This window comes from Oncorhynchus masou, chromosome 27 (assembly GCF_036934945.1).
Source record: "Oncorhynchus masou masou isolate Uvic2021 chromosome 27, UVic_Omas_1.1, whole genome shotgun sequence".
Classification (NCBI taxonomy): Eukaryota; Metazoa; Chordata; class Actinopteri; order Salmoniformes; family Salmonidae; genus Oncorhynchus; species Oncorhynchus masou.
The window spans coordinates 15,425,843-15,451,402 of NC_088238.1; the positions used below are offsets into that span (position 1 = coordinate 15,425,843).

A 25,560-nucleotide genomic window follows, 5' to 3' on the forward strand; every position below is an offset into this window, starting at 1 on the left:
TAGGTAGGGTGGCAGTAGTAGTTAGGTAGTGGGGCAGTAGTAGTTAGTTAGTTGGGCAGCAGCAGTTAGGTAGTGGGGCAGTAGCAGTTAGGTAGTGGGGCAGTAGCAGTTAGGTAGGGGGACAGTAGCAGTTTGGTAACGGGGTCTTTCACTTATCCATAAATTGTCTGCATTTACCCGAACCATTAGAAAATATCAAGAAAAGCCTTTCTTGGTCCAGCCTCCCATCAACTCTTGTATATACGTTGCAGCAGGGTTGCCTTGTGGTTAGAGCGTTGGACTAGCAATTTGGTAGTGGGGCAGCATGACATCTACTTAATGGTTGCAAAATCCCCGAGCTGACAAGGTACAAATCTGTCGTTCAGCCCAGCTAACCCACTGTTCCTAGGCCGTCATTGAAAATAAGAATTTGTTCCTCACTGACCTGCCTAGTAAAATTAAGGTCAAGTAAAAAATAAAAAAATACAGGTGGAACAGGAAGCCATCATTGCTTTTAAAGCTGTGTGCAGGGCTATTAAAGCGCAAAGCCCTGCAATGGGGACATCATCAGAGACATTATGAGAGCCACTGCAGCCATCCTATTGGTCCTCTGTCTCCTTGCCCTCAGTCACGGTAAGTCACCATCATCTGAAACATGCTTGATCATCTTGGAATTGATCAAGATTTTATTGGTGCAATCTACCCATATGTCTTTGTCTCCATAGCCTGGGACTGTCAGGAGCTAGTGGACATCAGTAATCTGATGCAGATTGATGCAGGACTGGGGCAAGTGGTTGCAACAGACACAAGTCAAATCCCCTACTACCTGGTAGGTGATAAATGGATCCGCCTGCCTGGTTCCCTGAAGCATATCACTGTAGGACCAGCAGGGATCTGGGGTGTCAACAAGGCAGACTCAATCTACAAGTATGTGGCCGGTAACTGGATGCAAGCTGCAGGTTAGTGGAGAGTATTACTCAATATTTATCCAGAGGACACCTGCTTCTTAGCCTTCCCGATATCATCAGGGTGCTGAAAAAATGATGATTGTTTTACAATTTTAACATGTAAGTCATTTGGCAGAATTCACAGATACGTGATCCCGTTTGCTTGTCTGTCCATCTGTCTTTGTCGTCTTCAGGCCTTCTGAAGCAGGTGGATGCTGGAGGTGTTCAGTTTATTGTTGGACGATACTCCATACTGTCGGACTCACACAAGGGACCAGACACCCCTTCCATGGACAAGAGTGCCAGGAAGTGTGAAGTACTACAGTTGTGGACACTTTGGGTGCTGGGCAGTCAACAAGAATGATGATATCTACTTAATGAGTGTAAGATCTGGGAAAGAGTGTGAGAGCTGGAGCAGAGTAGTAGAGGATGGAGAGTGTCAGTTATTTTAAAACTGTTTCATATTATAACTGTTGAAATTGTCCTAAAACTCTGATTGAAAATGTTTGTTTCCAACTGAATCAACACTGCCAAAACAACGGGTGGAGTCCCATTGACGGCAAGCTTTTTGTGATTGAGGTGGAAACTAATGGTAGTGGGGTCAACTTTTTGGGTGATGTTTAAACTAGGTAAGGTTGTGTTTGGTTCTGAACAAACAGAGTAAAAACTCACGAAAAGCTCAAACTAAGTTCATTCACCCACTGGGTTAAACAACTGCAAAATACAAAAACATGATTGCACAAACACATATATTTTTGTCCTCCGACTAGCCGGAATCAGCTCCTTGCACATCTAGACAGCCAATACATCTCTGTTGCTAGTCAAGAACTTGTTTGGTTTCTCTCACTGGTGTAGTCATGGCCCCGCCTGATGCTAAAACCTTTGTGGTCTGTTCCTTCTCACTCCATCTGACCTGTGACCTGGGCCGAATTCCTCTCTCCTCCTTAATACCCGCCTGTCCTCCCTTATCTGTGACTGAAACCAGACATTTGCCCTGTGCTTCCCCCCTTAGGATCCATGAGATTCAACAATAACATGTTTGGACAGAATGTAAACTTTCTTCATTCCCATGTCTCAGTCAACAACTTTCCATACACCTACAGTACCAGTCAAAAGTTAGGGCACATCTACTCATTCAAGGGTTTTTCTTTCGTTTAACTATTTTCTACATTGTAGAATAATAGTGAAGAATTCAAAACTGTGAAATAACACATATGGAATCGTGTAGTTACCAAAAAAGTGTTAAACAAATCAAAATATATTTAATATTTTAGATTCTTCAAAGTAGTATCACATAGTGATCCAAGATGGCAACCCGCCTCACCCAATGTGATACGGATCCACTATTTTTTTTAGACCTTACAGCTAGAACCTCCATCAGAAGCTAGCCATCAGATGCTAATCAGCTAATTAGCAACTAGCTAGTTAGTCATTGTTAGCCACTGCTAGCGGCCTTTACCTAGCTCAGACACTAGCCGCTTTTACCCTGGATAATACCCGCCAGTCTGCTCAGTGCGATATCAACCGTGAGAATATTGGACTGCTTTTCTCCACCATTACTTCAGATTACTCCATTACTGGACCATTACTCCAGACCACCACAGCTAGTTAGCTGCTACCGACTGGCCCAGCCCCGAAGCTAGCCTTTGAGCCAGGCCCATCTCCCGGCCTGCCCAGTGGACCCTATGATCACTCGGCTACACAGCTGATGCCCCCCGGACTCTTCACTAGCATGACTAGAAGCCACTACATCGCAGGATTCCTGCCGTAAGCTCTGAACCTTTGCATCGGATCATCGCAACTAGCTAGCTGCTACCGAGTGGCGATAGTGGCTAACGCCCTTGTCCTGATGACCAGTTAGCCCAGGTGCATCTCCCGGCTAGCAAACAAAATTACTCCAGCTACAGTACCTCTTTTGCCAATTGGCCTGGACCCTTTGTCGACACGGAGCCCCGCCGATCCATCACGTCTGGTCTGCCGACGTAATTTCGTCCGATGTTCCCTCAACCAGCCTTTGTCGGACATCGGTGAAGACGCTTCTGCTAGACCCGGCCTGCTAACCTTTATGAACGCCGTGTCTCCCGCTTGCTAGGGTAGTAACGACTTCCCTGTTTCATGTATTGCTGTTCACTGGACCCTATGATGCCTGGCTCCATAGCTGATGCCTGCTGGACTGTTCATTAATCACGGTACTCCATTTTGTTTATCTGTCGGCCCCAGACTTCGAACTCAGGCCCTGTGTGTAGTTAACTGACCCTCTCTGTCCATTCATCACCATTTTACCTGTTATTGTTGTCTTAGCTGATTAGCTGTTTTACCCGTTGTTGTCTTAGCTTGCTCTCCCAATCAACACCTGTGATTGCTTTATGCCTCGCTTTATGTCTCTCTCTAATGTCAATATGGCTTGTATACTGTTGTTTAGGGTAGTTATCATTGTTTTACTTTACTGCGGAGCCCCTAGCCCAACTCAACATGCCTCAGATACCGCTTTTCCCCCCACAAATGGGGTGACCTCAACTAGCATATCTAGCACCTCCAGAGATGCAACCTCTCTTATTGTCACTCAATGCCTAGCTTTACCTCCACGTTACCTGCACCCTACCAAACCCCTGTCTGTACATTATGCCCTGAATTTTTTCTACCATGCCCAGAAATCTGCTAATTATTTATTCTCTGTCCCCAACCCAATAGACGACCAGATTTGATAGCCTTTAGCTGTAAATCAAATCAAAATCAAATCAAATGTATTTATATAGCCCTTCTTACATCAGCTGATATCTTAAAGTGCTGTACAGAAACTCAGCCTAAAACCCCAAATAGCAAGCAATGCAGGTGTAGAATCACGGTGGCTAGGAAAAGCTCCCTAGAAAGGCCAAAACCTAGGAAGAAACCTTGAGAGGAACCAGGCTATGAGGGGTGGCCAGTCCTCTTCTGGCTGTGCCGGCTAACAGAACATGGCCAATATGTTCAAATGTTCATAAATGACTAGCATGGTCAAATAATAATAATCACAGTAGTTGTCAAGGGTGCAACAGGTTAGCACTTCAGGAGTAAATGTCAGTTGGCTTTTCATAGCCGATCATTGAGAGTATCTCTACCGGTCTTACTGTCTCTAGAGAGTTGAAAACAGCAGGTCTGGGACAGGTAGCACGTCCGGTGAAAAGGTCAGGGTTCCATAGCCGCAGGCAGAACAGTTGAAACTGGAGCAGCAGCACAGCCAGCTGGACTGGGGATAGCAAGGAGTCATTATGCCAGGTAGTCTTGAGGCATGGTCCGAGGGCTCAGGTCCTCCGAGAGAAAGAAAGAGAAAGAAAGAGAGAAAGAGAGAATTAGAGAGTGCATACTTAAATTCACACAGTGTCACGTCTTCCACTGAAGTCGGTTCCTCTCCTTCTTCGGGCGGCTTTCGGCGGTCGGTGTCACCGGTCTTCTAGCCACCGTCGATCCACTTTTCATTTTCCATTTGTTTTGTCTTGTCTTCCTACACACCTAGTTCTCATTGTGTGGAATTGTTTGTTGTAAGTGCTTGTGCACATGTTTACTGGTGCGCGTCGGGTTTTGTACCCATGTTTGTTATTGCTTTATGCCATTGGTTTTGAATTAAACTGCTCCGGCTATTACCTGGTTCTGCTCTCCTGCATCTGACACACAGAACACCGGATAAGCCAGGAGAAATACTCCACATATAACAAACTAACCCTAGCCCCCCGACACATAAACTACTGCAGCATCAATAATGGAGGCTGAGACAGGAGGGCTCAGGAGACACTGTGGTCCCACCCGATGATACCCCCGGACAGGGCTATCCGATGATACCCCCGGACAGGGCTATCCGATGATACCCCTGGACAGGGCTACCCGATGATACCCCCGGACAGGGCTACCCGATGATACCCCCGGACAGGGCTACCCGATGATACCCCCGGACAGGGCTATCCGATGATACCCCCGGACAGGGCTACCCGATGATACCCTCGGACAGGGCTACCCGATGATACCCCCGGACAGGGCTATCCGATGATACCCCCGGACAGGGCCAAACAGGAAGGATATAACCCCACCCACTTTGCCAAAGCACAGCTCCCACACAAACTAGAGGGATAGCTTCAACCACCAACTTACCATCCTGAGACAAGGCCGAGTATAGCCCACAAAGAACTCCGCCACAGCACAACCCAAGAGGGGGAGCCAACCCAGACAGGAAGACCACGTCAGTGACTCAACCCACTCAAGTGACGCACCCCTCCTTGGGATGGCATGGAAGAGCACCAGTAGGCCAGTGACTCAGCCCCTGTAATAGGGTTAGAGGCAGAGAATCCCAGTGGAGAGAGGGGAACCGGCCAGGCAGAGACAGCAAGGGCGGTTCGTTGCTCCAGTGCCTTTCCATTCACCTTCACACTCCTGGGCCAGACAACACTCAATCATAGGGCCTACTTAAGAGATGAGTCTTGAATAAAGACTTAAAGGTTGAGACCGAGTCTGCGTCTCTCACATGGGTAGATAGACCATTCCATAAAAATTGAGCTCTATAGGAGAAAGCCCTGGCTTTGAAATAGAAACAACTTGTCTTTGAAATAGTCTTGATATGTTTGTCAAAAGAGAGACCAGGGTCCAGAGTAACGCCGAGGTTCTTCACAATTTTATTTTAGACGACGGTACAACCATCAAGATTAATTGATCAGATCCAACAGAAGATCTCTTTGTTTCATGGGACCTAAAACTAGCATCTCTGTTTTGTGCAAATTTAAAAGCAAAAATTTTCCGCCATCCACTTCCTTGTCTGAAACACAGGCTTCCAGGGAGGGCAATTTTAGGGCTTCACTATGTTTCGTCGAAATGCACAGCTGTGTATCGTCCGCATAGCAGTGTTAACATTATGTTTCCCAATGACATCACCAAGAGGTAAAATATATAAGGAAGACGATAGTTGTCCTAAAACGGAACATTGAGGAACACTGAAATGTACAGTTGATTTGTCAGAAGACAAACCATCCACATAGACAAACTGATATCTTTCTGAAAGATAAGATCTAAACCAGGCCAGAACTTGTCCATGTAGACCAATTTGGGTTTCCAATCTTTCCAAAAGAGTGTGGTGATCGATGGTGTCAAAAGCAGCACTAAGTTCTAGGAGCACGAGGACAGATGCAGAGCCTTGGTCTGATGCCATTAAAAGGTAATTTACCACCTTGATCGCCAATGACTAGGGTTTTCAATTCGTCAGAGCTAATGGTGGCATAGACGCTGTCTCATCCTTTCCTACACTTAAATGACCCTTGCCTAACGATTGCGTCTGAAACTTTGCTTGCAGCACGGCGATCCTCACCATAAACCGATCGTTCTGTATATTATGAGTACAGCGACAGCAATTATAAGGCTTAATGTTAATGCTACTACTTTGCTTTGGCTGGTGGAGGTCCTGTAGAACCATGTCCAGATAAAGCGTCCGGGGTGAAAAAGTTGAGCGAGGGAAAAATAAAAATATAAAACGTTAGCAACACACCTGATACCAATAATGAATGTTTCACTAAGATCCTAAATCTGAGTGGGGTGTGTTGGATTGGGGAGCTACAGCGTCATGGAACCCTAGGGGCAGGACAGGGTGAACCAGGTATATTGTGTGCAAGTAAAAATAACTCTATAGTACTATTAGGACTATGATATGAATTATATGGAGGTTATACTGTTACTGTTTGTTAATGTGTAGGTGTATGTGTGTTTTCATTCAACTTTTGTTTTCCAAACCTTTCCCTTGAGAAATAAAAGAAAGATGGGAAGGAAGTTGTGTTGGGGAGAGAACTGAATTATTGACTAGACTGGTGGGGGTCGGGCGTGGAGGTGGCTCGGGTTGGCTTGGCGGTCTGGCTGAAATTTGATATAGAGTGATGTCTTAAAGATAATCAAAAGTTGTTTTGTAAGAGTTGTTCATAAGTTAGACTATTGGTTCAAGGTGCAACACAACATTGAGTATTGAATTATCATGGATCTAGTTCTGTCTTATCAATCACTTTAACATATTTAATCATCTCTTACCTGGCTTGATGACTGTGGGCATTTTTGCTTACTTTCTGTTGTTCTAAACAGAGATGGCTAGAAGGGCCATGGGTCTTATTAGATTGTGTAGAAATGCAGGATATGTGCTTTAGGTGCCCCAAGAATGGGAGGGCCCCCAGACCTAAGTTATGTCCCCCTATGCAAAGTAATGCTGGGTGATTTAAAAAGTCATAGTCAATCGATCAGTAATATAATAATACTCTTAGCAAAATGTTTTATTTCGATATTACAATTTGTAGAATCTATGAGAATAGAAGGGTTTAAAACCTTTGTAAAACATCACAGCACAGTTGAAAAACAGTGCATTCGGAAAGTATTCAGACTCGTTGACTTTTACCACATTTTGTTACATTACAGCCTTATTCAAACATTGATGAAAGGTTTTTTTCATGTCCCGGTTCTGGCTGGGCCACTCAAGGACATTCAGAGACTTGTCCTGAAGCCACTTTTGCGTTGTCTTCACTGTGTGCTTGGGGTTGTTGTCCTGTTGGAAGGTGAACCTTGTGGTAGGAGAATCAGAATTAGCTAAGTTACATAGATAATTAAGATGTCTTATCTGCGTAATATGCTTATATGGCTGAACTGTTGAACTCTTGTTATTAGAATGTCTCCATTTGGACTCTGGTGTTGGCAGCTGCATATGGGCCTCAGTCACCTGGGGCCCAGAGAGGGGAGAGGTCAGGCTTGTCTATCACATGTCCTTGTGCAGAATATCAGAAAGAGGATAGGGAAAAGGAGGTCAGAAGGGAGCATTGTTTCCATATGTGAATATATGTCTTTACCTATTGAAAAACATGTTAAGGAATGGCTTGAGTAATGGGGAACCAATCACTTGTCTCCACAGTGGCTGTGCGTCAGTCACCCCCTCCTTTTATCAAGGTGGAGACTAGGTAACGAAATATGTAATTTTGTGTTCTTAGTACTGAACAAAACAACAACTTATTTTTAGTGGAGGCCAAGTGCTGGTACAGGATGTGTGGGGTTGGTGTTTGGAACCATTGTACGTCATCGCCGAGGTTGCATCTACCTTGAGATGGGTTATGTTCTCACTCCACTCAGTTGGCTCTCACTCTATTCACTTGTGTGTGGGTATTGCGACCAGCTCCCTTATCGATAAGTTATTTAAAAAAAGTTAATATCCTGATTAGGGATTGACCTTGTCTCTCCTCATTATTCACCACATTATTTGGCGACGAGGATGGGATCTGTAACTTCATCTGTTGATCGCTCCTGAATACCTTGGTAAACTGTGCACAGGGGATTCCCAAATTGGGATATCAGGGGAGCCGCAATCCTGAAAGAGCAGCTGGACTGCCTAATATCTGAGAGGAAGCGGGCACGAGTGGATACCAGATCCCGAACTATTGAGAAAGGGGAGCAAGATGATCCACCAATAGAAAAATACATAAAAAGGAGTTCCTGTTGAGGGTACGCTCAAGAGCAGGGACTTCCCTAAGAAGCCACAGCTGAGGTAACTAACAGGACCGAGTTGAGTTGATAAAAGTGTGAGGCAGTGAGGGGGAGTGAGGCAGACTCCAGCCATGATTGTTAACTAGCCAGTTGAGGGCAACCGATGCCCCTGTTGAGGGCACGCTCAAGAGTGGGGACTTCCCTAAGGTGAGGAACCAGAGCCAATGGAGTCTGTGTGTCACTTTGTGAGTTTGAGTGAGACACTGGCCTGACGAAACCTAAGTACACTTGAATAGATTAAATTAATGTTGTTCGATGTTATTGTGAGTATTTTGTAATACCTGGCACTTCACCAGAAGTGGAGGTTAGAAAATACAAGGTTAGATTGGATTTTGGGACCGTGTTAGACAATTAGATAAGATGCACGGGTATTCTGTGGGAAGTTTTGCATATCTGGATGGATATAAGATTTTCTATACTACAGTGATCAGCAGTAGGCGATATCCCCGTGTGGATATAACACCCTGTTCTGGGGCCACTAATTAGGCGATATTTTAATGGAGATAGGAATTTCCCTGTTCATATGGATAAATATAAAATCCTAAACAGCGTTTGTCTACCCCTATGTGTGTGTGTCTGGTGTCTGTGTTATCTGTGAGTGTGTGAATGATTTGATTTGATGGAGCAGGAGCCAGGGGATGGTAGCGGTATAAAATGTGTTACACTCAGTCTGTACAGTATAAACATTATACGGGTCCTCCTACAACACTTAGCAACCTTATCAAACAGCTCTACAAATATGCCACCTGCCAAGTACAGTAGATTTTGTGTTTATGGAACATTTCTGGAATATTTTTATTTGGAACAGGTTGTTTGTTCTCCTCCCGTTAACTTTTCCTTGGAACAGGTTGTTTGCTCTCCTCCCGTTAATGTTTTGTTCGAACAGGTTGTTTGTCCTCCTCCCGGTAACGTTTCCTTGGATCCGGTTGTTTGTTCTCCTCCCGTTAATGTTTCCTTGGAACAGGTTGTTTGTCCTCCTCCCGGTAACGTTTCCTTGGATCCGGTTGTTTGTTCTCCTCCCGTTATTGTTTCCTTGGAACAGGTTGTTTGTCCTCCTCCCGGTAATGTTTCCTTGGATCCGGTTGTTTGTTTTCCTCCCGTTAATGTTTCCTTGGAACAGGTTGTTTGTCCTCCTCCCGGTAACGTTTCCTTGGATCCGGTTGTTTGTTCTCCTCCCGTTATTGTTTCCTTGGAACAGGTTGTTTGTCCTCCTCCCGGTAACGTTTCCTTGGATCCGGTTGTTTGTTCTCCTCCTGTTAATGTTTCCTTGGAACAGGTTGTTTGCTCTCCTCCCGTTAATGTTTCCTTGGAACAGGTTGTTTGTCAACTATAAAAGCTCATTAATAATTACTTCATGGGGTTTTTTGCAGGGCTATATAAGGGGAAAAGTCTGTCTTCAACAAACTACTATCAAACTTACACCGTCGCTCTACAGAGACATCATGAGAGCCACTGCAGCCATCCTATTGGTCCTCTGTCTCCTGGCCGTCAGTCATGGCAAGTTACCATCATCTGAAGCATGATTTGACAGGCAGCTCTACATTAAACTTGGAATTGAGTTGGCTCCAAGTTGGCTCCATCATTTCATCCTCCTTTTTGCTGCTGTACTCTACTGATGTGTCTGATCTGGTGTCTCCATAGCCTGGGACTGTCAGACTGTAGGGGATATAAAGAATCTGATGCAGATCGATGCCCGGACAACTGGTTGCAACGGACACAAATAAAATCCCCTACTACCTGATAGGTGATAAATGGATCCACCTGCTTGGTTCCCTGACGTAGGTCACTGAAGGACCAGCAGGCATCTGGGGTGTCAACAGCGGAAACATTTTGTCCATGTACAGTGGGGCAAAAAAGTATTTAGTCAGCCACCAATTGTGCAAGTTCTCCTACTTAAAAAGATGAGAGAGGCCTGTAATTTTCATCATAGGTACACTTGACAGACAAAATGAGAAAAAAATCCAGAAAATCACATTGTAGGATTTTTAATTAATTTATTTGCAAATTATGGTGGAAAATAAGTATTTGGTCACCTACAAACAAGCAAGATTTCTGGCTCTTAAAGACCTGTAACTTCTTCTTTAAGAAGTTCCTCTGTCCTCCACTCGTTACCTGTATTAATGGCACCTGTTTGAACTTGTTATCAGTATAAAAGACACCTGTCCACAACCTCAAACAGTCACACTCCACTATGGCCAAGACCAAAGAGCTCTCAAAGGACACCAGAAACAAAATTGTAGACCTGCACCAGGCTGGGAAGACTGCATCTGAAATAGGTAAGCAGCTTGGTATGAGAGAAATCAACTGTGGGATCAATTATTAGGAAATGGAAGACATACAAGACCACTGATAATCTCCCTCGATCTGGGGCTCCACGCAAGATCTCACCCCGTGGGGCCAAAATGATCACAAGAACGGTGAGCAAAAATCCCAGAACCACACGGGGGGACCTAGTGAATGACCTTCAGAGAGCTGGGACCAAAGTAACAAAGCCTATCATCAGTAACACACTATGCCGCCAGGGACTCAAATCCTGCAGTGCCAGATGTGTCCCCCTGCTTAAGCCAGTACATGTCCAGTGTCACACCCTGACCATAGTTTGCTTTGTATGTTCTATGTTTTGTTTGGTCAGGGTGTGATCTGAGTGGGCATTCTATGTTGGATGTCTTGTTTGTCTGTTTCTGTGTTTGGGCCTGATATGGTTCTCAATCAGAGGCAGGTGTTAGTCATTGTCTCTGATTGGGAGCCATATTTAATGCTCTAACCACTAACCCGTTCCCCCTCAACATTATTAACTTCAAAATGACTTGTAATGATAACTAACAATAATAATGATACCTTTATGAATAACTCTGGTCATTACAGTACATGCTTTGTGAAGCTCTTTAAATAAACATTTAAATAGATACATAAATAAAATCTTTGCTAACAAACCTCCAAACGAGCTTCAATGCCATACAACACTCCTTCCGTGGCCTCTAACTGCTTTTAAATGCTAGTAAAGCTAAATGCATGCTCTTCAACTAATTGCTGCCCGCACCCTCCCGCCCGACTATCATCACTACTCTGGACGGTTCTGACTTAGAATATGTGGACAACTACAAATACCTAGGTGTCTGGTTAGACAAACTCTCCTTCCAGACTCACATTATGTATCTCCAATCAAAAATTAAATCTAGAATCAGCTTCCTATTTTCCAACAAAGCCTCCTTCACTCATGCTGCCAAACATACCCTCGTAAAACTGACTATCCTACCAATCCTTGACTTCGGTGATGTCATTTACAAAATAGCCTCCAACACTCTACTCAGCAAATTGGATGCAGCCTATCACAGTGCCATCTGTTTTGTCACCAAAGCCCCATACACTACCAACCACTGTGACCTGTATGCTCTCTTTGGCTGGCCCTCACTACATATTTGTCGCCAAACCTACTGGCTCCAGGTCATCTATGCTAGGTAAATCCCTGCCTTATCTCAGCTCACTGGTCACCATAGCAACATCCACCCGTAGCACGTGCTGCAGCAGGCATATTTCACTGGTCACCCCGTATCTCTACCTGCACATCATCTGCACATCTATCACTCCAGTGTTAATGCTAAATTTAAATTATTTAGCCTCCATGGCCTATTTATTGCCTTACCTCCTTACTCTTCTACGTTTGCATACACTGTGCATAGATTTTTATGTTGTGTTGTTGACTGTACGTTTCTTTATGTGTAACTCTGTTGTTATCTTGTCAAGGCCGCAGTTGTAAATGAGAACTTGTTCTCAACTGGCCTACCTGGTTAAATATAGGTGATTATATATATATTTTTAAAGCTGGTTGAGAGAATTCCTAGAGTGTGCAAAGCTGTCATCAAGGCAATGGGTGGCTACCTCGAAGAATCTCAAATATAAAATATATTTTTATTTGTTTAACACTTTTTTGGTTACTACTTGATTCCATGTGTTATTTCATACAGATCCCTCCACTAATATTGGCTCCCTTGACACATGATAACAAAAAGGGCTGTGTAAAAAATGTCCTTGCTGTCTCTTCTCTTGTTTTTTTTATAAACAATATTCACAAAAATCAAACCTTTTATTGATGTGAAATAAATATTTTTCTCAAAGATTTGTCACAATTGTCACCCCTAGAAATTATTATGAGTAAAATCTAACTGAAGTAAATTCCCATTCAGATTTGACTTTTTTTAAGTTCACCTGAGTGATTAGGAACACTTAAGTGGTAAGCCATGACTTCCTGTTTCACTAGGATATAAATATGAGGTGACTTACAGGCCACGTTCCCATAGTCATCCATCACTATGGGAAAGACAATCGGCTTCTTGGTCATCTCCCTGACCAAGGCCCTTCTCCGATTGCACAGTTTGGCCTGGCAGCCAGCTCTAGGAAGAGTCTTGGTGGTTCCAAACTTCTTCCATTTAAAAATGGAGGCCACTGCGTTCTTGGATCTTCAATTCTGCAGACATGTTTTGATACCCTTCCCCAGATCTGTGCCTCAACAATCCTGTCTCAGAGCTCTAAGGACAATTCCTTTGACCTCATGGCTTGGTTTTTGCTCTGACATGCACTGTCAAGTGTGGGACCTTATATTGACGTGTGTGTGCCTTTCCAAATGATGTTCCATCAAATGAGGATCTGAATACTTACGTAAATAAGAAATGTCCGTTTTTGTTATTTGTAATAAATTTGTGGAAAATTCTAAACCGGTTTTTGCTTTGTCATTATGGGGAATTGTGTGAATATCGATGAGGGGTAAAAAAAAAACAATAATCAATTTTAGAATAAGGCTGTAACGTAACAAAATTTGGAAAAAGTAATGGGGAAAGTAATCAGAACTGATGGTGTTCGGAGATAGATGGGAGGGGTTGAGTAGAGCTGAAGGATGGGACAAATCTAACAAAAGATAACTATTGTAAAATATACTTTGTCCATTCAATGTATGTAGTATGTATAAGCTGGAAGTAGAAGCCCATTTGTTGATATCCATTTGTTTACTCCAATTAGGAGCGCGATGGTAGGGTTAGTGTAAAATATACATATATATATATTTGACAAAAACGTGGGGGATTGGAAATTATGCAGACAATTACATTGATGGAAGCCACAATATATCTGCAATTTTAAAGCTAATCTACCCACTAAATAAAAACAATAAAAACATCTATGTCCCCCCCACTTCTAAAACCAAAGTTGCGCCCCTGACTCTTATCCTTAATGTACATGCTTTGTGAAGTGCTTTGCACAAACATTTAAAGAAAAAAATAACATCAGGAAGATATAATCAAATCTAAACTCATAATAGACTCATGAGGTAATGTGAAGACACTGTACGGTAGAATAAAGCTACAGTTTGGGATAAAAACAACTAAATGGCCTCTTGTTTTGGTAAATGGATGAGGGATGGGGTAAGAGAAATATAGCCACTCTCAAATTCATAGATGGAACTTTAGATATAAGGACAGACAGATGAGAACAAAATTGTTATTCTTTAAACATGTTTTATAAAGCTATTCATTGTTTGTTTACAATAGTATTGTTGACAAACAATTTAGTGAAAGCTTACATGTTTTATTCTGTTTTAAGCTCGTGAGGCATTTAAAAGTTATATTTTTCAAAAATCAATGGCTATATATAAATTAGGAAAGTTCAACAATGAAACAAAACCCAGCTTTAAACAGGCTTATTCGCCCAACATCAGTGCCCGACCTCACTAATGCTCTTGTGGCTGAACATCTAGTGGAAAGCCTTCCTTGGTGAGTGGAGGCTGTTATAGCAGCAAAGGGGGGGGGGGGCATATTAATGTCAATGATTTTGGAATGAGATGTACTTTACTTTTGGTCATGTAGTATAAGTTTTTAAAGAAAATAACAATTGAAATAAACAAGTTACATAATTGAAAATACATTTGTCCTCCAATGAGGGGGGGTGGTAGAGGTACAAAATGCGTTACACTCAGTCTGGTACAGTTTAAACATTAAATGGGTCCTCCTATAACACTTAACAACCTTATCAAACAGCTCTACAAATATGCCACCTGCCAAGTGCAGTAGATGAGAGAAATAAGCTTGTTGTGTGTATGGAACATTTCTGGGATCTTGTATTTCAGCTCATAAAACACATGATCAACACTTTGCATGTTGCGTTTCATATTTTTGTTCAGTGTATAATGTTATTTCGTGTCTGTGTATGGGAGAGGGTGGGGTTATATCCTCCTCTTAACTTTTTATTGGAACAGGTTGTTTGTCAAATATAAATAGCTCATTAATAATTATTTCATGGGGGTTGAAAGCTGTTTGCAGGACTATCTATATAAGAGGGACAAGTCTGTGTTCAACCAAACTGCAACCAAACTTATACCGTCACTCTACAGAGACATCATGAGAGCCACTGCAGCCGTCCTATTGGTCCTCTGTCTCCTGGCCGTCAGTCATGGCAAGTTACCATCATCTGAAAAATATTTTTATAGGCAGCTCTACATTAAACTTCAAATTGATCATCAAGTTGGCTCCATAATTTCATCCTCCTTTTTGTTGCTGTACTCTACTGATGTGTCTTTGATCTGGTGTCTCCATAGCCTGGGACTGTCAGGAAATAGTGGCTATCAAGAATCTGATGCAGATCGATGCAGGACTGGGACAAGTGGTTGCTACGGACACAAGTCAAACCCCCTACTACCTGGTAGGTGATAAATGGATCCGCCTGCCTGGTTCCCTGAGGCATATCACTGTAGGACCAGCAGGGATCTGGGGTGTCAGCAACGGAAACCTCATGTTCAAGTATGTGGCCGGTAACTGGGTTCAATTTGCAAGTAAGTGGAGAACATAACTCAATTATGAACCCAGAGAACACCTGCTTCTTAGCTTTCCTGATTACCATCAGGGTAAATTAGACATGTTTAACATTATGCCATTGTAGGTCATTTGGAAGTTCTCACAGATGCATACTCCTTGTTTGCTTGTCTGTCTCTGTCTTTGTGGTCTTCAGCCGGTGTAAATCAGCTGGATGCTGGGGGGGACCAGTTTGTTGTGGTGGCCAACATGGACTATGTTCCAGGGTGTCTTTCAAGAAGTGCCTCACTTGGCTTCATGGGTGCTGACTCATCCCTTCGAGGGATAATGTTGCCAGGAGCTGTGAAGTATTCTAGTTGTGGACATTTTGGGTGCTGGGCAGTCAACAAGAATGATGATATCTACTTAATGAGTGTAAGATCTGGGAAAGAGTATGAGAGATGGAGTAGAGTAATAGAGGATGGAGAGTGTCAGTTATATTAAAACTGTTTCATATTATGACTGTTTAAATTGTCCTAAAACCCTGATTGAATCTGTTCCAGCTGAATCAAGACTGCCAAAACAATGGGTGGAGTCACATCGACGGCAAGCTTTCCATGATTGAAGTGGCAACTGATGGTAGTGTCTTTGGGGTCAACTCTGCAGGCCAAGTTTATACCAGGTAAGGTTGCAACTTAAATTTGTGTATGGTTCCACCCTTTCACCCCTCAACATTATTAACTTGAAAATAACTTATAATAATAATGATATACCTTTATGAATAACTCTGGTCCTTACAGTACATGCTTTATGAAGCTCTTTACACACAAATTAAAACAGATCTATAAATAAAATCTGGTAAATGGAAATCAGAACTAAACTTATAAGACTTATAAAGAAATGTGTACACAGTGTATAGTAAAATTAGCAAAGGTTGGGTATCCTTTAAAGCTACTTGGCCATCCCACCACTTGTTTTGGTAAACAGATGAGGTATGTAGCTAAAGAAATATAACCACTCTCAAATTCATACATGGGGATACGGATTCAATCAATATGGATCCATGAGAAAAAATGTATTTTTTTTAAACACATTTTTTTTAATTAACATTGTTTAGAAACAATTGAATAATAACATACATTTTGGCTTCTGATGCAGTTGTGTTAAGCTCAAGAGTCATAAGTTATATTCTTATAAAATCAATAGCTATATACAATTACTGAAGTCCAAAAATGTTTAATAAACTTTGAACGCAAACCCCACCCCTTTCTTCAACACAGAGACGGCATCACAGCCAGTAAACCAGAGGGCACTGGATGGAGCAATATCCCAATGTACATGCCAATGAAGCACGTGACCTACGATCTGGGCCGTCTTTGGGTCGTCTCCAATTCTGGCTTCACCATGGTGTGCACACATTAGCCTCTCCTCTGCATCTGAAGGCCGTTCGGGATCTGACAAGCTCACTTGCTAACTCATTGATCTCTCTGTCTGGAACAATCTCAATTCTCAACAATAATTCACAAGAATCCTTCACTCTAAAACCTATTGCTCTAACTATATTTTCAGTACTTTATCTCTATCAAAAATAAACACTGATCTTAATGATATTACAAAATAATTTATCAATTATGTTTTCTTACACAATTTCACAAGCAACAGCGTTATAAAAGTGTAGTATTGATCAACACTTCAATAGATCTTTGCCATGGCTGCTATTTGATCGTAGTGTAAACTTGGGCACGGTCACGATCCACATGGGTTTTGCTGTGCTTCAGAGGTCATCAATAGGATTGAATGGAATCCTGGTCATTATATAATAATTTCCTGCAAATAAAGCATTCATTTTGAAACTCATTTTAGTGTGTTTGAAATCATATTGAACATGGGGGATTTAAGGTTGCTCTGCAAAGATCCAGTTAAATATCTGTTTTGTGAATCTTCTTACTTAGAAAGTTTAAGACTACAGTGCTACAGTGTGCAGGAACTGGTGAACCTTTAGTTCCCTGATGCATAGCTTGATTGACAGGTGCCTTATGGATGTAGTGTCAGGTACATATTTGACAACACCTTTTACAGTGTGCTCTATTAAAGATGTGTAACTACCCACTAATCATTACATTACTCTCTGAGGCAAATGTGTAATTTATTATTAACAAATGACTAGTTGCCTAGAATGTAAACATATTGTGGAAACTCTTTGCAGACCATATTGCTCTGTAAATAGCCTGACTAATCCCCCCCAATACTGAACATGTGTTAACACGCAGCAGAGGGGGACACCTGCATAGAACTTCACAAACACTAGAAGATCAATCTGGGTCATTTCCTGCTGCTCCATGATCATTTCAATATACCTGAGTTATAAAGCCTTCACTCTTAGAAAGAAAAGGTGCTACAGTATGTGGCGCCTTAAAAGTGTTCTTCAAATCAAATGTTATTGGTCACTTCCACATGGTTAGCAGATGTTATTGCAAGTGGCGCGAAATGCTTGTGTTTCTAGTTCTGACAGTGCAGCAATATCTAACAGGTAATATCTAACAATTCCACAACAGATACCTAATACACACAATTCTAAGTAAAGGAATGGAGTAAGAATATATAATTATAGGTATATGGATGAGCAATTTTAGAGCGGCATAGGCTAAGATGCAATAGGTTCAGTAGTATAGAATAGATAGTATAGAATACAGTATACACATATGAGATGAGTAATGCGAGATATGTAAACATTATTAAAGCGGCATTATTAAAGTGACTAGTGTTCCATTTATTAAAGTGACCAGTGTTTTCAAGGCTATCTATATAGGCAACGGCCTCTATGTGCAAGCGATGGCTATTTAACAGTTTGGTGGCCTTGAGATAGAAGCTGTTTTCAGTCTCTCGGTCCCAGCTTTGATGCACCTGTACTGACCTTGCCTTCTAGATGATAGCGGGGTGAACAGGCGGTGGCTCAGGTAGTTGTTGCTATTGATGATCTTTTTGGCCTTCCTGTGACATTGGGTGCTCTAGGTGTCCTGGAGGGCAGGTAGTTTGCCCCCAGTGATGCGTTGGGCAGACCACACCACCCTCTGGAGAGCCCTGCAGTTGCGGGCGGTGCAGTTGCCGTACCAAGTGGTGATACAGTCCAACAGGATGCTCTCAATTGTGCATCTTTAAGTGTGTGAGGGTTTTAGGTGACAAGACAAATTTCTTCAGCCTCCTGAGGTTGAAGAGGCGCATTTACGCCTTTTTCAGCACACTGTCTGTGTGGGTGGAGCATTTCAGTTTGTCAGTGATGTGTACACTGAGGAACTTGAATATTTCCACCTTCACTGTGGTCCCGTCGATGGATGAACACAGGCTACCTAAGTACGGTTCTCAATCAGAGACAACGATTGACATATCAGGCCAAAAGTAGAAATACAAAACATAGAACCCAGATAAGAACAAAAACATAGAATGCCCACCCCAACTCATCCCCTGACCAACCTAAAACAGAGACATAAAAAAGGAACTAAGGCCAGGACGTGACACATAGAATGGGGAAAATATATGTCGAAAATGTGTGAAATTGTGACAGTAGGCCTAATATATATATTTTTTTTCAATGTAATTATATTTACATTGTGAATTCATGCAACACAACCATCACACCCTGATCTGTTTCACCTGTCCTCGTTATTGTCTCCACCGTCTCCAGGTGTTGCTTGTTTTCCCCAGTGTATTTATCCCTGTGTTTCCTGTCTCTCTGAGCCAGTTCGTCTTGTACGTCCAAGCCTACCAGCGGTTTTCCCGGTTTCCTGCTTGGCCTTTTCTCCTTTTGCTAGTCCTCCCGGTTCTGACCCTTGCTTGTTTTCTGGACTCCAAGCCTGCCTGCCTGACCCTTCTGCCTGTCCTGACCTTGGGCCGGCCTGCCCTTCGGTACATCCTGAACTCTGAACTGGTTTTGACCTTTTGCTTGTCCACGACCATTCTCTTGCCTACTCCCTTTGGATTTATTAAACATCTTAAACTCCAACCATCTGCCTCCTGTGTCTGCATCTGGGTCTCGCCTGGTGTCATGATAACATTATGACAGGCTATATATCATTTCACCACATCAGTGCATTAGTTATGGGGGCTCCTGAGTGGCGCAGCGGTCTAAGGCACTGCATCTTAGTGCTAGAGGTGGCACTATTCCAGGCTGTATCACAACAGGCTGTGATTGAGAGTCCTGTAGGGCGGTGCACGACAAATGCATGACTTTGAACACCTTGAAATGCATTTGTTGTAAGAAATGTGCTATATAAATGAAGTTTGATTTGACTGATGACATTACACCTGTAGAATATTTAACTGTCATTTTCACATGAGGACAAGTGCAGTTTTTCTATAAACGTTTAATTGATAACTAGGAATTTTATTACTACATGTTGTTACTACATTACTACATGTCAATCATATAGTGGGAAGGATCCTATAAATCCATTACACGAGTCATCCCAATAAATGCCAACCTGCTTTGACACAACTTCCACTAAATGATCAGTATTTGTGTGCCAGGCTGCATGCTGAAATCAGTGGGAAACCAGGTGAAGAGAACCGAGTGATGAAACAGGAAGGATTCACAATGCAGGAAAGTGAAGTTCAAGGGTTAGAATCTTAATAATCAATTTCAACACATTTTTGTAGCTTACTAGACCCTTAACTGGCAAAAAGGTAGTGACCGAACTACTAAAAACTTCCAGGTTTAAAAGTAATTTAAAGTAACTACCATCACACTACTGGAAACTGTAGTTGATATTTAAACTAAACGTAGTCAGAGATGCTGTATATAATGATGAGACAATCTTGACTCCGCCCTAACAGGCTGTCTGCTTATTGCTGTATCCTTGTGTGGACAGGGTGTTGTCTTTTATAACCAATTCCGTCTCTGAGGCTGTTATTCGTCTGAGAGATAGCGTGATGGTGTCTGTTAAAGCAGTCATCGTAACACCTTATTTCGATAATCCCAAGTAGATGGTTTGTAGATGGTCAATAACTTTCAACAACATTTCAACTAACCATCTACTAACACTAGTCTGAACCTTACCCTAGCCCTTATTCTAACCCTAACTGTAACCTTAACAACAGTTGCTTATCAACAGTTTGTTGATTGCATGATAATCTACATGGGACAATCTAAATAAAGTGTGACCATATTCCCCTTCATGCCTTGATTAACACCATGTTATTATCTCTCATATTGAACTGAGCAAAAATATAAACGCACCATGCAACAATTTCAATTTTTTAACTCAGTTGCAGTTCATATAATGAAATCAGTCAATTGAAATAAATGAATTTGGCTCTTATCTATGGATTTCACATGACTGGGGATACAGATATGCATCTGTTGGTCACAGATGCTTTTAAAAAAAGGGAGGGGTGTGGATCAGAAAACCAGTATCTGCTGTGCAGTGACACATCTCCTTTGGATAGAGTTGATCAGGCTGTTGATTGTGTCCTGAATGTTGTCTCATTCCTCTTCAATGTCTTATCGAAATTCCTGGATATTGGCTGGAACTGGACCACGCTGTTGTACACGTTGATCCAGAGCATCCCAAACGTGCTCAATGTGTGACATGTCTGGTGATTATGCAGGCCATGTAAGAACTGGGACATTTTCAGCTTCCAGGAATTGTGTACAGATATTTGCGACATGGGGCCGTGCATTATCATGCTTAAACTTGAGGAGATGGCGGCAGATGAATGTCACGACAATGGTCCTCAGGATCTCGTCACGGTGTCTCTGTGCATTCAAATGGCCATCGATAACATGGAATTGTGCTCGTTGTCTGTAGCTTATGTCTGCACATACCATAACTCCACCGCCACCATTGGGCACTCTGTTCACAACGTTGACATCAGCAAACCACTGGCCCACACGACAGCATACACGTGGTCATACTGCAAAATTCTCAATAACGACGTTGGACGTGGATTATGGTAGAGAAAATAACATTAAATTCTCTGGCAACAGCTCTGGTGGACATTCCTGCAGCCAACATGCCAATTGCACACTACCTCAAAACTTGAGACATTTGTGGCATTGTTATGTTACAAAACTGCACATTTTAGAGTGGCCTTTTATTGTCCTAAGCACAAGATGCACATGTGTAATGGTCATGCTGTTTAAACAGCTTCTTGACATGCCACACCTGTCAGGTGGATGGATTATCTTGGCAAAGGAGAAAGTCTTACTAACAGGGATGTAAACACATTTGTGTGCAAAATTTGAGCAAAATAAGCTTTTTTGTGAGTATGGAACATTTCTGGGATATTTCAGCTCATGGAACATGGGACCAACACTTGTTGCGTTTATCATTTTTGTTCTGTGTATATTATTATAGTGTGTTTGTGTGTGTGTGTGTGTGTGTGTGTGTGTGTGTGTGTGTGTGTGTGTGTGTGTGTGTGTGTGTGTGTGTGTGTGTGTGTGTGTGTGTGTGTGTGTGTGTGTGTGTTTGTTTTTTTGTGTGTGTGTGTGTGTGTGTGTGTGTGTGTGTGTGTGTGTGTGTGTGTGTGTGTGTGTGTGTGTGTGTGTGGAGGGTGGGGTTATATTGCCAGGTCGCAGTTGTAAATGAGAACTTGTTCTCAACTTGCCTAACGGGTTAAATAAAGGTGAAATAAAAAATACAAAATATCCTCCTCCAAATAACTTTCCCTTGGAACAGGTTGTTTGTCAAATATAAATAACTCATTCATGGTTTTATGGGGGTTGAAAGCTGTTTGCAGGGCCACAATATATAAGCGGACAAAGTCTGTGTTCAGCCAAACTGCAACCAGACTTATACTGTAGATCTACAGAGACATCATGAGAGTCACTGCAGCCGTCCTATTGGTCCTCTGTCTCCTGGCTGTCGGTCATGGTAAGTAACCATCATCTGAAAACGTATTTTATAGGCAGCTCTACATTAAACTTCAAATTGATCATGAAGTTGGCTCCATAATTTCATCCTCCTTTTTGCTGGTTTACTCTACTCATGTGTCTTTGATCTGGTGTCTCCATAGCCTGGGACTGTCAGGAAATAGTGGCTATCAAGAATCTGGTGCAGATTGATGCAGGACTGGGACAAGTGGTTGCTACGAACACAAGTCAAATCCCCTACTACCTGGTAGGTGATGAATGGATCCCCCTGCCTGGTTCCATGAAGCATATCACTGTAGGACCAGCAGGGATCTGGGGTGTCAACAAGGCAGACTCAATCTACAAGTATGTGGGCGGTAACTGGGTGCAAGCTGCAGGTTAGTGGAGAGAATTACTCAATATTTATCCAGAGGACACCTGCTTCTTAGCTTTCCTGATTCCATCAGGCTGTTAAAAAAATGATTAATGTTTTACATGTTTAACGTCATGCCATTGTAAGTCATTTGGCAGTACTCACAGATACGCACTTCATGTTTGCTTGTCTGTCTGTCTTTCTGTCTTTGTGGTCTTCAGGCAGTCTGAAGCAGTTGGATGCTGGAGGTGACCAATTTGTTGTGGGGGTTAACATAAATCATACACCAAACTGTCGGACACGTAGTGCCACAGTTGGCTACAAGGGTCCAGGCTCACCCCTTCCATGGACAAGATTGCCAGGAGCTGTGAAGTATTCTAGTTGCGGACCTTTTGGGTGCTGGGCAGTCAACAAGAATGATAATATCTATTTAATGAGTGTAAGATCTGGGAAAGAGTGTGAGAGCTGGAGTAGAGTAGTAGAGGATGGAGAGTGTCAGTTATTTTAAAACGGTTTCACATTATAACTGTTGAAATGAATGTTTGTTTCCAGAATGTGAACAGAGACACCTGTCAAAACAACGGGTGGAGTCAGATTGGCGGCAAGCTTTCCATGATTGAGGTGGCAACTGATGGTAGTGTCTTTGGGGTCAACTCTGCAGGCCAAGTGTCTACCAGGTAAGGTTGCTACTTACTTTTCCACCCTATCCCCCTCAACATAAATAACTCACTTGAAAATGACTTGTAATGATAATGATATTCCTTTTATAATAACTCTGGTCCTGACTGTACATACTTTGTGACATGAAGCTCTTTACACAAACATTTAAATGGATACATAAATTAAATCAGATCTAAACTTATAATAGTGTGTAGACAGCATAAGGTAAAATATGCTACAGTTTGGAACGAAAAACAACAACTAAGCGGTCACCCTGCCACTTGTTTTAGTAAACAGCCGAGGAATGTAGCTCGAGAAATGTAACCATTCTCAAATGCATAGATGGATCTATGGACGCAAGGACAGACCATCCATGAGAAGAAAACATTTTTTGTTTGTTTTAAACATGTCTTTTTAAAGCTATACATTGTTTGTTTACAATAACATTGTTTACAAACAATTTAGTCCAAGCTTACATTTAGGCTTCTAATGCAGTTATATTCTTCAAAAATCAATGGCTATATACAATTAATAAAGTCCAAAAGATGTATGCACTTTATAAACATTGATGAGCTTAAAACATAAAACCCACCCCTTTCTTCAAAACAGAGACGGCATCACAGCCAGTAAACCAGAGGGCACTGGATGGAGCAATGTCCCAATGTGCATGCAAATGAAGCACGTGACCTACGACCTGGGACGTCTTTGGGTCGTCTCCAAGTCTGGCTTCACCATGGTGTGCACACATTAGCCTCTTCTCTGTAGCTGAAGGCCATTTGCGATCTGACAAGCTCAATTGCTAACTCATTGATCTCTCTTTCTGGAACAGCCTTCTGCTTGAGAATTGAGGACATGAATTCCTTCATTTGAAAAAAACTATATATTCTATTCTTTTCTTGATGACTCCTTGATTAACACTTAGAGGTTTGCTATGGCTGCTATTGATCGTAGCTTAAAAACATGTACCTTCCAATGTCATCAATAGAGTTGATGTAATCCTTGGCATTGCTTATTATCTCATATTATATCATCATTTCCCACAAATAAAGCATTCATTTTAAAACTAATTTCTGTGTTTTGAACAAAGGAATTTAAGATCAACTGAAACTTGAGAGATCTGTTTTGTGATGATGATTTTTGCCACTAGAACCACACGGAGGATTCAAATAATATGACCTTGATGAGTTGATTATTTGAATCAGCTGTGTAGTGCTGGGGGAGAAAACATTCACTCCTTGGGGTTCTGAGGACCTAGTTTGGGAAATGCTGCCATAGGAAGTCCCACTGTTAGGAATAGAGGTCGGGAAGTGGCAGGGCCACAGTTCAACAGTCCATTTCCACTATTTCTATCTCACCCATAGGGAGCAGTAGTAGCCAGGCCAGGTGCTTTGAGTGCCGACAGGATTGAAGGCTCACAGGTGTGAGTGATGGATGGGGAGTCTCAGGAAGGAAGCTGGAGGAGGAAATGGTGACTGTGCTTGAAGAAGCTGCACTGGATCTGGCCAAACTGTCCACGTCAGAAATAACATGTATTAATCTTCTGAGCAGGTCTCCTGCCAAAGGAGTTACAGCTGGAGCCTTATTGGATAAAGAAGAGAAGTACCTTAGTCAGTAAATCCTAGGAGTGGTCAGTGCACGTTGCCTGACCCGTATGGTAAATGGAAGGAAGGAGAAAAGCCTGTTGATATTATTGTTGGAGACGACCTGAGTATGTGAAGTTTGGATATGTGAGGAATGTGGTGAGAGCATTTGTGTCCAAACCACTACAGTGTGGGAATTGTAAAGGATATGGTCACGTGTCAAATGTTTGCAGATGGGAGAAGTATGATATTGAAGAATCTGTGAATGGAAAATGTTGCAACTGTGGCGGGGATCATACTTTGTATTTCCTTGAGTACCCTGTTAGGGTGAAGGAGGTCGAGGTGTCAAGGGTCAGGGCTGAGCAGCGGATCTCCTATGTGGAGGCAGTGAAGAGAGTCGAAAGGGAAAGAGACAACAATAATGAACATGTGGTTGTGGATGAAGTTTGATTTTGTTGAGTTATTTTCTGTTATGATAGTTTGAGATTTTATACTTTTTTTCAAATAATGTTTTCCCTCTTGGGATCCTTATTATCTGCCCGCTCAGTGGATGGCGGAATCCACATATAACTTTTGTGAACGCCATTATACCATAGAAGAAAAGTGATTGATGGGTGATTGACAATTTGAGAGCTGATTGAGAGTAGACTCCTAACTCAGCAGGGGGTTCCCACATGCTTTTGAATCCTTTTTGTTCGGCATACTTTTTGTTCTCAAATGCTATATTATTTGTCACTATGAACATCATTAACCGGGTTGGGCTGGCTGACAACAGAATGTTGACCAAGCTCACTTTAGACTCCGGTAAGTACATTAGCTCCCCTTGGAACATATACATAAAACACCCGGTTTGCCCAACTCAACATTTTACATT

At 42.2% G+C, this 25,560-nt stretch overlaps 1 protein-coding gene and 1 pseudogene across 1 annotated transcript; both read left to right on the forward strand.

Moving 5' to 3' along the window:
* Positions 1-557: 557 nt before the first annotated feature.
* LOC135516595 (uncharacterized) lies at positions 558-17,083 on the forward strand (annotated as a pseudogene).
* A 4,900-nt stretch (positions 17,084-21,983) lies between these two features.
* Positions 21,984-24,173, forward strand: LOC135515667 (fish-egg lectin-like). The gene is made up of 5 exons (XM_064939339.1): positions 21,984-22,095; positions 22,238-22,471; positions 22,668-22,885; positions 22,999-23,123; positions 23,716-24,173. Exons 1-5 carry the CDS (start codon positions 22,041-22,043, stop codon positions 23,855-23,857), a joined length of 774 nt encoding a protein of 257 aa, XP_064795411.1. The 5' UTR covers positions 21,984-22,040; the 3' UTR covers positions 23,858-24,173.
* The last annotated feature ends 1,387 nt before the right edge of the window (positions 24,174-25,560 follow it).